This window comes from Poecilia latipinna, unplaced genomic scaffold (assembly GCF_001443285.1).
Source record: "Poecilia latipinna isolate Pla-1442-1.1 unplaced genomic scaffold, P_latipinna-1.0 Scaffold155, whole genome shotgun sequence".
Taxonomy (NCBI): domain Eukaryota; kingdom Metazoa; phylum Chordata; class Actinopteri; order Cyprinodontiformes; family Poeciliidae; genus Poecilia; species Poecilia latipinna.
The window spans coordinates 252,562-269,540 of NW_015112771.1; the positions used below are offsets into that span (position 1 = coordinate 252,562).

General features: G+C 40.1%; 1 protein-coding gene across 6 annotated transcripts in view; it reads right to left on the minus strand.

The window, feature by feature from the left end:
* Positions 1–1,156: 1,156 nt before the first annotated feature.
* The window catches only part of cep170ab (centrosomal protein 170Ab), a 20,187-nt gene continuing 4,364 nt past the window's right edge, over positions 1,157–16,979 (minus strand). For 3 of the 6 annotated variants that reach the window (XM_015029514.1, XM_015029516.1, XM_015029515.1), the window contains exons 2-20: positions 15,688–15,765; positions 14,530–14,675; positions 14,346–14,435; positions 13,516–13,594; positions 13,254–13,312; positions 12,722–12,872; positions 11,650–11,787; positions 11,078–11,530; positions 10,615–10,985; positions 10,411–10,530; positions 10,183–10,315; positions 8,230–9,681; positions 7,444–7,687; positions 7,061–7,169; positions 6,785–6,946; positions 5,882–5,970; positions 5,466–5,559; positions 3,571–3,622; positions 1,157–3,444 (exon numbers count right to left, since the gene is read on the minus strand). In XM_015029514.1, the coding sequence (XP_014885000.1) occupies positions 3,191–3,444; positions 3,571–3,622; positions 5,466–5,559; positions 5,882–5,970; positions 6,785–6,946; positions 7,061–7,169; positions 7,444–7,687; positions 8,230–9,681; positions 10,183–10,315; positions 10,411–10,530; positions 10,615–10,985; positions 11,078–11,530; positions 11,650–11,787; positions 12,722–12,872; positions 13,254–13,312; positions 13,516–13,594; positions 14,346–14,435; positions 14,530–14,634 (4,155 nt within the window). In that variant the 5' untranslated portion in view covers positions 14,635–14,675; positions 15,688–15,765 and the 3' untranslated portion in view covers positions 1,157–3,190. The remainder of the gene's footprint in view (positions 3,445–3,570; positions 3,623–5,465; positions 5,560–5,881; positions 5,971–6,784; positions 6,947–7,060; positions 7,170–7,443; positions 7,688–8,229; positions 9,682–10,182; positions 10,316–10,410; positions 10,531–10,614; positions 10,986–11,077; positions 11,531–11,649; positions 11,788–12,721; positions 12,873–13,253; positions 13,313–13,515; positions 13,595–14,345; positions 14,436–14,529; positions 14,676–15,687; positions 15,766–16,979) is intronic. The other 3 variants (XM_015029519.1, XM_015029518.1, XM_015029517.1) reach the window with 3 other exon arrangements.

A 16,979-nucleotide genomic window follows, 5' to 3' on the forward strand; every position in this document is an offset into this window, starting at 1 on the left:
TCTAATAATTTATTATCTTCCGCATGACTTGAAATGAACTCTTGGTGAAACAAATTGATTTTTCTTATCCAGAATGAGTGGCAGAAACTCTTTGGGGTTTTATTCTTAACTCTTGACATCCAAATGTATGAATTATAAAATAATATAAATTTTTTAGCCTTTTGTTGGGAACACAGATTGTTTTTGATAATTTTGCTCATAGACTTATCAATGCATTGTCAGTGCTTGTTGTTTCTTATAGTCTGAATCTCGTTGCATTTCCTTTAGGTAAAATCAATACTGAAGTAAATCAGTGCCCACCAACATAACGTAACAATGTTTATGGCTGTTTTAATCATTCTCTGTTTAATAATAGATGCAGAACTGCAGAGGAAATGTGACTTAAAGCTATTATTTCTTGTGAAATGGCTGTGACTGGCACAATTTAATTGAGATTAAATATTTCTTATATTTCATTAATGATAAATTCTATTTCTCTATTTATGTTAGGATAAATATCTAATGAAACCTCAAACATGCAATGGGATGCCCAGTTGCTAACAACAAACTTATTCACTGGGATGTTGTTGGGCAGCTACATTTAAAAACATCAGCAGTACACCAGTTAAGCTAACGTTTATTACAATTTAAAGTTGTTTTCAAGCAGCAACAGCATTTATTTTAATATGTTAACTTTGCATAGTGCTTAGACTGAATTGTGAATTTAAAGTGAATTAAACTCTATCTTTCTCAATATGCGCGACACCAAACTACGGAGTTATAAAACGATTAATGAAACTACAGATGGGGCTTTCTGGTTTTCACTCAAATGTTTTTCTCTTACATTTGTCAGAGGTTTTTGTGCTGCACCAAAAAAATATGTTTTAAAGCTTTGGCTATGCACTGTACAGGTCTAAAGTATCTAAACTCTAACCACAGACTAACAAAAAATGAACTATCTAAGAGCAAAAACCAGTATAAATCTACAGCATTTAGATTTAAAACATCCCAATATAATCCTCTGTCTCTGTGTCATACTTAGTTGGTTACATTTGCATAGAAGATCCAAATCTGCAATTTATAAAGCAGCTTTAGTCATTTGCAAATAATTATCCAAAAGTATTTTTTTTGTTTTTTTTATCCAGTTAAATAACAACAAAGACAGTCCAAAAATAGGTCATGATGATCATGCATTTTATTGTAAATGAGACAAACGAGACATGTATTGCAAGGTCAACATCTAACCCAACAAGATTACAAAATAAAGTCATACAAACATCAAAAAAAGAAAAAAAAAAGAAAAACAAACATCATCAAATGCTTCAACAAATTTGCAGAATTATAGAGAAAGCGTGCTGAGCACAAAGTAATTTGTCTCTATCAAAACTGTTTTGGCTAAAGTTTTTTTTTTTAGATAGATCTTTTTAGGGTACATTCAAGTGTAAACATTGGTTTGAGGCAAGACGTTTGAAAGCCTACGGTCATTAGACAGTCACCTGTTTGGTTGCATCATAAATAGTAAAATGCAGCTGCAGGACTCAGAGGTAGTCCCTGTCTATGCTGGCACTGACACAACATTTTGTTAGCGGTCCGTTTGTGGAACCCCTCATGTCCTGGTAGCTGGTTTTAAACCCTGCTTTTGGTGAAAGACATAAACATGATAAACGTGTGTCGTTTAGGAACGTCATGTCCTGGTCCCGCAAAGATTAATGAGACGATGCAAGTTTATCAGCACTTCAAGCCTCCGAAGGAACAAACTCCACCTCAAACTTTATTTCCTACTGTCTCCACTGATTGTTTGATCCAGGGCACTTGTGACAAAATTCGTTTGCGAGAGAAAAATGTACCCCATGAGCTACGTTTGCCTTTATATTGTCTAATAACAACCAGGTTCTGTTCTGATACACTGAATTCCAACCACATTAACACAAGGAGAGGACATTAAGAGGAACTTCAACTAAAGACGCCCTGCAAGGCCAGTTCATTTCCTAAGAAGAAGTCATAATGGAGATTTGAGATTGGAAAGTCAGCACAGAGAAAGACGGATAAACAGGAAAGACTTGGAAAAGTACTTTATATTTATTTAAATAAATAACTATGGCAGCAAAAAAAGGACACTTAATCAGATTTGTTTTGGTTTCTGTTCTGATACAGTTGGATCTCTGTATAGGGCAAATATCACATTGTGGATCCATAAAACCTCTAACAATAGAAACAATTAAAAATAATCAAATTAGTCTTTTCATTGTCTTTCAAATCTGTTTGTTGTTGACAGCAAAACAAAGCCTATGTAGTCACGCCTCTTAAAACAGAACATTAGCATCTTATATGTATGATGACCTGCAACCTGGATACTAAGTTTCTGATAGTATATTTGAAAAGACCTGTTGAACATGAATGTGTCAAAAAGGAAAAAAAAAATGTTGATAATATAAAGTAAGTAGTAAAGCTCCAGCAGGGAGTCAGCAGCCAGACACTTGAGCTGTTTGTAAGCATAAAGTTGATTAGGCATGACTAGTCTGTCTTTTGGTGTTTTTCATTTTTATTTTTGGTTTCTCACTGCTAAACATCTACTCATGTTCATAGATTGCATTACATTACACCAGTTGCTGGACTGAACCAATTGGTTTGATGTCATTAGTTAAAGTTAAAAGTAAAAATAAAATACTTCCAAAATGTGTATAAATATTTTATGGAATCAGAAAAATTAAGTATGAATCGACAGGAAGCTGTATGTTTGTAAAACAAAAAAAAAAGAAAGAAAATCAGGATATCTGCCCTATAAATTAGGATTCTGTGTCTGTTTTACTATTATGGGACTTTTGTCTGGAGCAGGGACTTGAGGTCAGTATTACCTCATTTAAAAACCAAGACAAGCTCAGTTTTAACACTCCATCAATATGCTTTTATCTCATTTTGTTTAAGTATATTGGACAAAACTAACCTGCAACACAAAGACACATGGCTCAGTTTAAATACTTCAGTCTTTTCTTAACTGCATTTCCTTTTGACACGCTGAAGATCCAAAATGATACATCTGACAACACAGTCAACAAACTTTGCCTTGACAAAAGCTTCACTCACCTTCTTATAACTTCAGCGAGACAAAAAAAAGCCATAAAAATAACTAAACCCCACAACAATGTCTTTTCCAAGGATGTCCTGTCAGTTTTTATATATATAAAAGAATCATTGGATGTAATTTTCTTGGTCAGTTTTCGGATGCAACACTCTTGCCTTGCTTCGTCTCTTCTGTACGCTCTGAGGATCCACAGGGCTCGCCAGAAAGTTCTTCACGCCTGGGTGCTGACGGTGTGCTGGATGTCTTTGTCTCTGTTCTGGAATGCAACGCCTGTGCCCCCTGCTGACTCCCAGGACTCGTCCTCTGGTCACTTAGAGGACTTGTCAGGCCCATGCTGGACAGGGCATCCAGAGTGCCGTCTGGGTCCACCATCATATCGATAACTGAGCAGAACAACCAAGCAACATAACCCCGGCAACGTTTAGCACCAAATTCACCAGAAATACTATGCATAAAATAATTTTCATATGGCAGCTTATTTTTGTGATGAAGGGCTATTATGCCCATACCTGAAAGTTGCTTCTCCACACTCTTCAGGTCTTGAATAATTGTTGAAATCTCCTGTTAAGAACACAATTTAGACAGATGAAGGATGCTTGAGGATGTGATTAAGTAAGTAAGGTTCTCAAACACTGAGCCAATCAGCCCAACTAATTTCTTTTTGCTGCAGAAAAATTTGGAGCTGAGGTCTTTATAAAGAGTAATGTTTTACAAGCTTTGTGACTTGGTCTGACATTTCTGTTACAGGTTCATGTGAGGACACACTGATGTAAAAATGTATCTCCCTACACCATAGAAAGGTTAAATGGGGCTAAACTTGTAACTTTTTTCTCTATATTTGTTTTATCTGTTATTTGAAATAAGCAGTGAATAAGAGTACAGCTTCAACGTCTTGCAAAAGCAATCACAGAAGCAATAACAGGTCTTTACAGGTCATTTTTTAATGTTAAAACCAAAAACATCAATGCATTTTATTGCAAAAGAAACAACTCTGCTGTCTTTTTTTCCTTTTTGACTCCACTAGATGTGTGTCATTTATTCTGGAGCACCAATTGTAACTACAACTGTGTTTTAGCTATGAACGTCCAAACATACAGACCAAACAGAAAACGCCAGAATCTCTTAAAGAAACAGTAACCTTCAACTGAGAAGAACCCAATGAACAGACAAGGAAATGAATACAAAATGCAAAGAGCATCCAAAGGATGACTTATCACTGCATTAAGAGTCCCTACAGGATATATCATCATGATGTGGTGAATAATTGTGCCGTAGTAACAAAAGAATACATGAGACTAGTGCATATTTTTGATAAAGTTCAAAATATCACTATAATTAATTCTAAAATGACATTTTAGTCTTTCTCTAGAAAAATTAACAATTTTGTTGACCCCTTATGGACCAGTGAAGCTATTTAGTTTTGAACCTGTTTCATTGTGAATAAAGTTAAGGTGGTGTATGAATACCAAATGTTACTTGACACTGACTAAGAAGTGCTTTAATGCCATCTAGTGTTTGGAGTGTGAACTATGTAATGTTCATGGTAGCAGAAGGGTGCAATGTGCAGACTACATGCAATCTGACTGATAAACTTGGTAAATCGTCTTAGCCTTGAGCTAGAGTCCCCAGTAATAAAAAAACAGATATGTAGACTCGGTAATGATTTCTACAACTGTTAAATCAGAATAGAGAACATGGGAACAACATTCTAAGAGATATTTCTAATTTTGGGTTTGATGCTGTTTAGTGACATCAGGCAACTAAGGAATGGAAATTAGTAATATTCGTATTAATAAGCAATTGGTGGAATTTAGATTTAGGTATTTTGACTATGCAACTATGAGTCAATGATTATTTTAGATTACAAAAAAAATGTATCAATTACTGTATATAAGTATATATTAGCAAAATGGTTTTTTTTTTAACCTGAAACAGTATTTAGCTGCATTTGAAACGCTACAGGGTGAAAAACAAGGTTTGTTTAAAAATAGGACATTGGTCAGCTAACACATTTAATTTGTACACCGATTTATATTGTTTAAAAAAAGGGCCATGAACTCATGGGACTGTGCATCAAATGGATTTTGCTGTAATTAACTGTATTTAAAACACTGCAACAATGAAACAGCAATAGTTGTTAAAAGGAATATATTTTGGCTGTGTTTCAAAGTCTTGCTTGAGAACTTGCACTGTCAATAAAATAATCAACACAGCCGGATTGAGCAGTCTGTTTCACTTCTTATTTGCTTATTGGATTGAGTTAGCATCATGCCCAAATTCATGCAGGTGCAAAGTTCAAATAACCTCAACATAATTTAACATCTGACAGACAGCAAAAAGCCTGCTTAAAAATCAAGCAGTATAATCAAGAGGAGTAACTGAGAATATCAGAAACATTCATCACCTTGTTGGAGCTCTTGAGAACTAAGGAGTCGTGCTCTGCTTGCAGTTTGGTCTCAATCTCATCCCATTTTCTTTCCTTATCCTTGAAAAGAATCCTGGAGGCCGAGTTCAGATAAAAATAGATAAAAGCACAATAGAAGAAAAACGCTTAATATAGCTATTGTTAGAAGTATTAGCTGACAGTTCAGATAATTTCTTTCTGGCAATGTCTGCAGATTGTAAAACCCTAAAACCTTCGAGCTTTCGTCCTAATGACAAAATGTAGTTCTGTTTGACAGAGAAAATCTCGTTGATTTGCCATTCAGACTTTGTCAATTTGTCCAGTTCTAACAGAAAACACAGAATACATAAATACACGACAGTAATTTATTTCTGTGTTAACAGCCGATAAGTACGCGGTTAGTTTACAAGGCTTACCTGACTTTACAGGTAGTTTTGTCCACAGACTGTCGTATTCTGGTCGAAAGTTGAGTCACAGAAGCAAGCAGCACATTGTCAAGGTACAGCTGATGGAAAAAAAAGGGAGAGAAAAAACTGTAAATGTTCTAACTGTACTTGTTCTGATAGGAATGATTACAATACAGTTTAAGTTGATTTATTTATTTTATTCTCTTTACATTTAACTCCAGTTTCTGAGGTCAGAATGAAGAAATGGATTGTGGAAACTGGGGATACATGCAGTACCTTGTACTGGACAAGGGCATGAGCAAGCGACTTTTCATCCAACATAGAAGTTCATTTAACTTATTTTCAACCTGGACAGGGATTTTTTTGTGGATGAATTTAACTTAATGAAAGATTTTCATGAAAATGGATTTCCACAGTATGTCACGGCCACCACAATGTTTCACAGAGGGATGGTGTGTTAGGTGTGATGAGCAGTGTTTTCTGTTGCATATATTTGAGGACCATATATTATTATACACCGTTTTGTGCCTGCACCTTCCTAAATTAACTCGTCTCGACAATATCACGGCATCGTTAATAGTTTAATTTAATTTAGTTTTACTCACAATGTGCCAAATTACAAGCTGCGGCCATTTTATAGCCAGTTTTATAGAATTCAAATTGGCCCAATTTCAGTTTAAATTAGTCCAATTTATTGCAGTAGAATCAGACTGCAAAGTCTCATACAGTCCAATATGATTGTCATTACAGTCACAGTCAGTGGATCAAACAAAGCCAACTGGAAAACCCAAGTTACTGCATGGAGTTGTTGACTTTGAAGCAATCTGTCCTCCTCAGCAAGCGCTCTTGCATGTGAAACACCTGTGCAAAATGTACGACTAACTGATGTTCGATAACGGGGCTCGGACTCACATCGTCTCTATTCCATGTCTGTCGACGGATCGAGCGAGAGCTCTGGTCGTTTGAGCTTCGTTGTCGTAGCTCCACGGTTCGCCCCTCGCCTGCCGGAATCCTGCTCTGCTCTTTGGTGGAACCACCCAGATCCAAACCTTCATCAAATACCGACTCATCCAACTAAAGGAAATTAATAATAATTATAGAGAATTCAAACATTAGCTCAGTTATGCAGTCTTATAAATAAATATTTGTTTGGTCAGCAGTGTTGATGCTCATGTGATGTGTTTGTACCAGAGCTCCGGGGTCAGTTGCTGCAGGACTGACTGAGTCAATCTCTCCAGCCACATCATGAATCTCTCGTGCCAGCATTGCTAAATCTTTGGCTAAATCCTGGCTGATCCTGATTAACAAGTAAAAAGCAATGACATCATTACATTACACCTAAAAATGTCAACTTCCTTTCTATGTGCTAGTGTTTATCATCCCATACCTCATGCTCACACATACCAGAAACTACGATCAGAGCTGCACAAATAAAAAGCAATGAAAAAAAAACCAAACATCCCATGCGGCGAAAGTAACAACAGCATTTTTGGAAGGAGCTGACATCCTCATTGTCCCATCTAAAAATGGACTTCATATTGCATGCTTTTGAGCTCTTCTCACCCACGCACCTGGCTATTTCTTCACTGTGCGCTGTCCAGTCTCTCATGTACTCATCCTGGTCCCTGGAATTCTGCTTCAAGCTGGTCAGGCCTGCAGGGTTGGGCGTTGCTGGAGCTGAACCTCCTAACTGGGCAACTCGGGTCGAAGGGAATGGCCTCGTAGGCCCCTGCTTGGATATGTGGCGATTTGAGCCGTACTCATCCTCAGAGGTGGATGCATACTCCACAGGAACACGGCGCCACCGAGTCCCAGCTTAAAAGAAGATACGAAAGAAGCTAAACCTTCAACACACAAAGATTTCTGGTTATGGAGAATATGAAGACAGCATCATCTAGGCACGAGTGGGTTGACTGGCTTCAAGGCAAACAAACGTTTTGAAAAGAAAAATTCTAAACATTTTTGTTGCGCCAGAAAAACCAACAAGGGAATTTGGACTTCAAAAATGTCTGAAAATCAGTGCTGATGTTGCCTTTTACAGTAAATATTAACCGAAACAAACAAAACCAGCACATTTGGACAAGAAGGAGCAAAGTGATCGATTATGAAAGACAACTAAACTAAATGACATTATTTCCTTTTTGGAAAAGTCAAATGAGCATAAAAACGTTTTTTTTTGCAAAATGAAAGAAGTCATTCTGTCATTTTGCACAAACATTTTCTAATGGTTATGCAATTCAAAATGAACAATGATATAAAAGAACAATGATGGAAACACAGGCATTGACACCAAAGAGATTGGTGAACAGATTTCAGTGACAGACAACATGGATTCTGGTGAAAGATTTTCCACTTACATGCAGGTGTAATATGCCCATATGATGATGTTCCCTTAGTTTTATCAGGCAGCTTGGAGGCACTGTTAGCTCTGGCTCTGGGTCCGGATAGTGAAGCCACATTTGAACCTCTCAATCCCTGTCTGAGAGCGTAATCTCCTGCTGCACTTCGGCCGCTCGGCCCTCTGCTTTTAGCCACGGTGGCCTCCGAGTCGCTCTGGGCAGATGGAGACCCGACCCTTGGTCTCCTTGGTTGTGCTAGAGCCTCTATTCTAGACATTCCCCTTCTTGCTATCCCTGTCCTGGATGTGGAACTGGCAGTTGATGCCTCAGAAGCCACTGACATCCGGTCCATATCAGCAGGTTCGGTATCTGATGACTCCCCCAGGCGGGCTCGCCTCAACAGGGATGTCCGAGTGGGTCTCGGCTTGGGAACATTACTGGCTTTGTTTGGGGCAGAAGAAGGTGACGGCTGTGTCATCTTGGCCCGACTCGACTTGGTGCTGGCCCCAACTGTTTGGCCTCTAAGGTTTGAACTCCTTGAGTCTTGTGTGGAGATAGGTTGTGAGTCGGAAAGGAGGGAGTTGGAGTTGATGTCATCGTCAGTAAGGTCCAAGGATGTTGAGGGGTGACTTGGTTGTTGAGGGCCAGATGTTCTGTTCTTCCCCCTCCTGTCCAGAGGCTCTCTGCTCCCAGTAGGGCCCTTGTTAGAGGTGCAGACCACCGTTCTCTCCTTTTGCTGCCCGGTTAGTATCCTGCGTTTCTGAACTACTTTTCTAATGCCATCAGCTTGACTAACTGTGCTTGTTGTGTCTACGTCTGACTCTGGAGACATGGAACCTTCAATAGACTGACTTGGAGGATCACCTTGGTCCGACACAGTGCTCTCTAGAAAAGCTGCCACAGCTTCTGAGTCTTTCTGCATAGAGACACTGTCTATGCCCCCGTCCCTACTCTGAGTTTTGGCTCCTGTGTAGGCATCGATACGTGGAATAAGTTCTATGGGCACACTGGAGCTCGGTTTCTCCACAGTGAAACTCTCCTGCCTCAGTAGTGGTTTCCCGGTGCTCTCTCTAGCCTTCTCCTCATCCTTCTTTCTCCTCCTTGCCTCCTCCATTCTCTTCTGTCCACTGGTCAGTGGACGTGGAGGGACTTTGCTCAGGACACCCGACTGACTTGATTTACCACCACCACTGTCCTGTGATTTGGCCGGAGAAGATCGACTTGGGCTACCGCTCTGACTGCCCACACCTCCAGTGCCTTGAACACTTTGTTTCTTTCCTCTGGATAGCCTTTCATCTGGATTCTCTTTCTCCTGAAGCTCTGTATCCTGCTTTTCACCCATATCTGTGTTCAGACATCCACCCTGGGTCTTCCTTCCCAGGTTAAGTTCTTCACCAGGTAGCTGTGGTAGGGTTCTCCTCTTACGTTCAGTGTGCACAGAGGCCATATGGCTGGATCCACTTATTTCTGCTGAAAAATGAGAAAATCTTTTCATGAAATGGCATTAAATCCATCCATCCGTCCGTCCGTCCGTCCGTCCGTCCGTCCGTCCGTCCGTCCGTCCGTCCGTCCGTCCATCCGTCCATCCGACCAACCAACCAACCAACCAACCAACCAACCAACCAACCAACCAACCAACCAACCAACCAACCTACCACCATCTATTCAAAGCTGTATCCTTCCATCCACCAATTAGTCCTTCTTTCTCCCTTCCTTCTATGTTTTAATCTTGAGTTGCACCATTAACAGAAATCATAGGTTTAAACTCCCCATAAGCCATTGCTTCAAATGTTTTGGGATTGTAATAATCTTTTGTCATCTAAAAACCATTTAGGCATAAAACTGCTACCATGAGGCTTTATAGGCTTTTTGTTATTGATGCAGTTTCAAAGTTGCAAAGTGTATAAAAATACTTTTCAATAGATATGCAAAATAAATGATGTGAGTGATCTTATGACCTAAACTGAGTACCTCTGTCCTCTATGACCAGGGTGTGACTGTCCCCTCCGGATCCCTCAGGATCTGTCCGAATGTGGCTGGCAGCAAGAGTAGCCCACTGTGACACCCAACGAGGACCACCAACCATCAACTCTTCAGGCAAGAGCTAAATCACGAGAAAAAAATGAATTGTACTCGTGTATTGCTAAAAACAGATTTAGTCTTGGTTAATCACTTTAAGTCAGAAGAATGCTTCTGCACCTCTGTCTCCAGACGTCCAGGCTTTCCTCTGTCTCTCGAACCAGACCTCTGTGAAGACAACCTCTCTCTTTGATCAATTCCCCCCATCCTGGAAACACGCTGCTCATCCACACCAAATACCTGGAAGACACAAATGAAAATGAAATAAAGCCAAAAGAATTTTTGTGATCTGATAAGAAAAAAGTACAGAAAAAGATGTCTAACCTTTACCTTGTCAATCAGTTTCCTAGCCTCTTCCTCTTCATTGGCTCCGTTCTCCAGCTCAATGGTGTAAGTCCCTCTGTCGCTATATTCATCTCTGTGTCCGTAGCACTCTTCACGACCACCATGCTGATGTGGTGCCGAGCCACGCCGCCTTTCCACCAGCCCGCTCTGCCTTTTCGATGCTGAAGACTTGCAGCGCCTTGCAGGGCTGTCCTCTTCTGCAAACAGGCCTTCTGGTACATTTGCACGACCTTCTTTTATGCCGGCGCCACCCCAAAGCCCCCATGAGCGCTCCTCCTGCGCTGCGGCCCTGCGCTGCTCTCCAAGAGCATTCTCTGAATCGCTCTGAGTGCCATCCTCGTGTTTACTGCCTGCCGTGTGTGCGTGACACATTAGAATGTCCAAGAAATGACTGTGTAAAGGAAGAAATTAACCAAATGCTGTAACACATTTCATCACGCACCTTTGAGACTCCTGAGATGCACAGGAACATCGCTTTTCACACTCTCTCCATCATCCTCTGCCACCGTCTCTTTCAGAGCCAATGGCAGCTCATTCTGGGCCAGCCAGTCAGCAACTTTAACCTCCGCTGCCACCATGGCTGTCTGAAGCGGACTCAGGTCTTCTCCGCCAGCCCTCTTTGGGCGGGGTCGGGTCTCTGGTCCTACTTTTGCCACCCGATCCTTCACCAACATTTTGCCTGACGCCCCGGGGTCGAACTCGATGGTGAACGAGGCATGGCCGTGGATAGGCTCCACAGCAGCAGCGGAAGCGTTGGTCTCTTGATCTTGTGGAGGAAGTTCACTGAGTTTAGCTGCGACGGGAGCATCCTTTGTTGGAATTTCAAAGTAGCTAGGTTCTTGATTTGAGACTGCTTGAGGCAAAGACTTTGGGATCTCTGCACTTCTCTTGGTGTCTATAACAAGGAGAAGAGATTTGACAAATTAAACTTCATAATTTCTTACTTCCTTTATTACATCTTAGGATTCCGAAAATAGCATTGGTCAAGTGATATTTCTGAAAAACTGATCGTACCCGTTTCTGCCTTTTCCTTCTTCCTATCAGAGGTTTTTTCGTCAGGTTTTCCAGGCTGCTGATCATCGGTGTCTCCGTCTCCCCACCAAGCAGGCTGCCCATAAAGGGGCGTGCCCCTGTGTAAAACTGCTATGTCTCCTGTTAAAACCAATGTACTGGTTAGTCTTATTGAATGGAGGAGAGATTTAGGAGCGGCGCATGGGGGAGCTTGTAATGTGGAGAAGACTGTTTGAACTGGGTGCAAACTTCACAGTTAACCATTTTCCCCAAATTGAAAAATGTAAGTGGAACAAAAAAAAAGAAAGAAAGAAAATAAATCACCTAGCGACTGGAACGAACAAATTTTCAGCTTGATCAAGCCTGACCAGATGGAAACTAAAGTATATAATCCTTTTCCAATCAGTGAATGCATTAGGTTAAAGTGCGACCATGCTGCAGTAAAAGCGATACGCTTTTGTGTGGAAGGTGTTACTGCACATCTCAAGACGTAAAAAACTATAGAAATAGTAAGAAGCTACGGAAAAGTAAACTGTTTCCTCTATGGAGGTATGCTAAGTCTTTATCCACCGTGCTACTACAGCTGGACTTTGGCCACAGGAAGTCCATTTGTTCCCATCTTGGGAATGTTTTGTCGACTTGACAAACTGACCCAGATTATTCTGCAGGTAAAAATAAGTCTGCACATATGACAAAAATTCCCAGGTTTCATCCTTTCAAGCTTGCCCTCTCTATCTTGTAAGGGGAGGATTCGGGCGACCAAAGGAAAAAAAAAATTCAGACATTTTTTCAGAGAATTAAATTCCATACTAGGATATCAGAAAGGTAAAAATCTGCAATAAGATTCAAGAAACTAATGCAGAATGTGCAGCTCCTATACAATTAGACAGGAAAATATCAAGTTACTGGGAAGTGTGTGGGTTGGTGCAATTCTTCTAACAATTTTTCTACCACTAATCTTTTGATGCGTTTTCATTTATTATATCTAATTTATCCATAAGTTAGAAAAAACAACCCTGCAAAATAGCGTGTGCTGTGTTGGACTTTCAGTTATTCCATGGATGTTAAACCTCACCTACTGTCTTATCCTCGGGTTTGCCGGACTCTGGAGGTTTTGACGCGGCTCCTTCTGAGCCCGACGCCGCTTCTGCCTCTGAAGGCTTCGCCTCACATTTCTCTGCAGGTTTCTTTTGGATCATCTGAAGCTGGCTGCTCAGCTTCTCATGCTGACGTTTGAGTTTACAGAGAAAAAGAAAGGAAGCAACACGATAATGTCAAGCTAATGAATAAGCTGAATGCAGACTGTTTTTGCCGTATGTACTCATTTTGCATGTTACTGAAGCCTTTCTAACTATTAACGCTGGAATTCTGCAAGCTCATTAAGATAAAAACCTTTCTCTGCAGCTACCTGGGCTTGACAAGATGAAACGGCGCTTTCATCAGCTGTGAAGCATTAGATTGGTTCAGCAGAACTCTTTTATTTCTTTGACCACAAAGCCATGGAAAAAGTACAAGGCTGTCCTGTTTTGAGCAGACAGATCCACTTGGTCTGCAAACAAGCTTTTATTTATTTATTTATTTTTTCACCGCACAGCATGCTGTCTAACCTTGAGCGCCTCCTCGGGAATGTGCAGCTCTCCTCGAACCACGGTGAACAGGTTGGTATGTGAGGTAGGTTAAGGCAAATGTTGGGTAGGTCTGCTGAGCACTGAGAAACAAGCACTAGCCTTATGTATAATGCAACAGGCGGAGTACACTGAGAGTTCACATCTATTCACAAACAGATAAAGTTACACGGCTGTCAGTGGTTCGTGTGTGTGAGAGTCATTTAGTTTGGCCTCTTTGCACAGTAGAACTTCCGAAGGATATCGTATCCAAACCTCAGTTTGTCATCGGTCTTCAGCGTGACGTAGTCTTGCTCCTGTATTCTGACGTCGTTGACGAAAGTCTGCAAAACGTAAGGTTAAGACCTGTGTAAAACGAGCTGTTCACTTTGCAAACCTCTCCACCATCTTTCATGCGCAGAGCTCAAAGTAGTTCAGTAGGGCCAAAATAACGATATTTAGTTGTTATGGTTGTTACTACATAGGAAATTGATTTTTGAAAAGTAGTCTAAAGTCGGGCTTCTGCAGATTTTACCAACTCAAATGTAAGGTTTTCTAAGACATTTTAAGGCCATTGTGAATAAAATAAACAAAAGCAAAGATGCGTAACATGACAGAAATGTTCAAAACAAAATTGCATATTTTATATTGTAGTACTAATGAGTTTTTTAGCACAGAATGCCAGCCAACTGATGATAAATTTACACTTTCACATGACAGACACAAAAAAAACCTGTCTTGCTACGAAGGGTATATAAGTCGCTGGTTAGCGGTAGCCTCAACCACCTCAAGTCACAGAATGTAATGAAAATGTCTGCATGCTTCTGAAATGTTTGCTTAACTTTCCATGAGAAAAATAAACTACAGATATTAGATTAAATAGTCCTACCAAGACAAAGTTTAAGACCTGTGATTATCTTATTTAAGGCTTACTTACATTTTATTAAATGAACTTAAGACTTTTTAAGGCCTTACTTTTAGATACATGAATTTAAATATATCTGGTGTATCACTGTGCATGCAGTTAGACTCATGTCTAGCATTACCTTTATTTGGGGGAGCCAAGCTAAGGTTTCCAAGCTCACAAAAACTCACCCCATTTAAGCTGCCCAAGTCCTTCACTTTATGTTCGTCTGCGTTTGGTTCGTAGTTGATGACAGCGTGCTGTTTGTCCACGCTGCGAGACTGAATCACACACAACCCCGTAAGTTCCATTTTCATTTATCAGAATATTTGTCAGCATAGGGAAGGGCAGCTGCGAATTAAGTTCATATCGTACCTGCAGCATGAGCTCACAATCATCCCTCCCGACGAAGATCATCTCCCGGGGAAGACGATGGCGCGTCCCGCCGCTGCTTACCAAGAACCAGGACGTCAGACTCATCTCTGCCTCAGAAGATCACCTTTGACCGCTAGTGCATCATGCTGAAAAGAAGAGAGGAGAGACAAATCACAGCTCACACTTCATTCAACTAAATGATGAGCACTAAGAATACCAGCTGGGTAAATTACATATGTGGTGGACAGAGGGCCCTGCAAAAATGTTCATAGCACTTGACCATCATACTAAAACCTCATACTTCAATCTATTTGATAAAAATACAGCAGACAGGTCAAGGAGAAAGATATGGAGAAGAATAAATAGGGGTAGATTATACATAACTTTTAGCAAGTTTTGAACCTATCCCAGAGCACTCCTCAATGCATGGGACATGGAAATGGAAACCACATGGTACAACTGCATACCTACCAAGACATGAACGTCCACCTACACTGTGGTTGTCCATCTGTCAACGGGGGAAACCATGTCGCATAAAACATGTCTGGTGAAGGTGCTCTAACTCTCTGGCCTAGATTTAAATACTAATTGTTTCAGAAAATGTAAATTGGGAAACATGAGACATGGTGGTGGCAATGTCATGGTGTGGCAAGGGTGGGCATGATGGAGAGGAGGAATAGTTTGAATAAAAGTATATGTATGTGCCCCCCACTTTGCAAAATAGCTCAAACTTTTTTAGATTGTATATAATTTATTTAGACTGAAAAAATTTAGTCTAAACATGCAGAGAAAAATGGTTCCCCAAAGTATTGACTCGGGAAGGCTGAGCACACTTTTTTTTAACGATGTTTTATTGAAAAATATATTTATTCTTTCACTGTGCGTTCATAATTTACTTTGTGTTGGTCTATCATAGCAAATCCCAATATATTACAATACAGTTTAGGATTTTGAGAAAAGAATGTGTACAATATCAAATGCTTCTCCAAGACACTATGGAGTAATCAAATTTTCCCTATCTTTGCATGTGGTTTGTGCATCATGTGCACAGCTGCTATTTCTGACATCACTCAAGGACATGGACATGTTCATTACTGCCTATGGTGAAGATAAAGTGTAAAAACCAACTACAAGCGTGAAAATCTAGGGATGGCTTACAGAATTTCCGGCATCCTTCAAAAGTTGCCCTGTGAAGTACTCCTAGGAGCTGCCCTCATAGCAAACCCAGAAGTCACGCTGAAGAAAAAGAGTCAGAAAGAAGCAGAGGAAACGGTGATGACATTTGATAGATTATGAGGCTGTTATCTAGCAGGACAGAGACAATGATGTGAGCAATAAGACAGCTAATTCTGTCAGATTCACACGGAAGCAAGAGGAAAACAAGTTTCCTTGCAAATGCAAACCCCTGTGTCTGCTCCTCGGGATCATATGACTTCCATTCTCACCCTTTATTACAGCGCGCACTCTCTGAAAACTGCTGGGCTATTCATTCAGTCCAGAGGCTTGGGTTATGCTGCTGGGACAGAGATTGTGTCGTTTTAACCAAACATTTGGCCCAAAACTGTGACCTCATATTGTTGGTTTCTTCATAGAACGTCGTTTTTAAGTTCAGACTTTACTGGACCACTTACACATTTAATCCATTGTGGTTTTAAAATTAACAATCATTCATTTTGGGCTGAAGTGTGGTACATTTATCAACACTGTCACAAGCAAGCGAGTCCAGTGTGAGAGTGAATGATTGTGTGTTTCTGTTGCCTTGTGATGGATTGACAACCTGTCAAGGCCCTACCACCCACTGGGGAGTGGTACCAGTGACCCTACTAGGATTAAGCAGGGGTACAATATAAACGGATGAAAAATAACTGATTTTAACCTGAACATCACTGTTTAAATTTCTTCAATTCCTTCTTAAATCTATATATTTACAGTTATATAAGACAAAAATCCTTATTTTTGCAATAAAGCAGCTCATTCAAGTAGTTAGTTTAATTATAGCAAAGCAATATATATAGATTTAGGTATTTGGTATGAAAATTAGGCTTACATGGGCATAAAACTGAGTGCCAGATGGTAGCAAAATTTTATTTTCAATATAACAAAAAATATGAACTATCGTGTGGAATGTCATTTTTAAGTAAATCAATGTAAAATTGAGGGAAAGGAAAAAGTTTGTTAGAAAAAGGTGGAAAAGCAAGCAGTATAACTGCAACTTTGAGAGGCCAGTGAATCAAAACCAATTCAACAGTTTCACAAGCAGTTGACTGAAGCTCAAGTTGATCCTTCAAGAGTCACACACACACACACACACACACACACACACACACCAGCCATGAATCAAAGATGACCAGAAATTTGTTTTTACCAAGGCTACTGAGAAAAATGACCGCATTGATGTGTAGCAGTCCAAAATCCTCTTTTCACATTAACAGTAAATTCTTATATATATA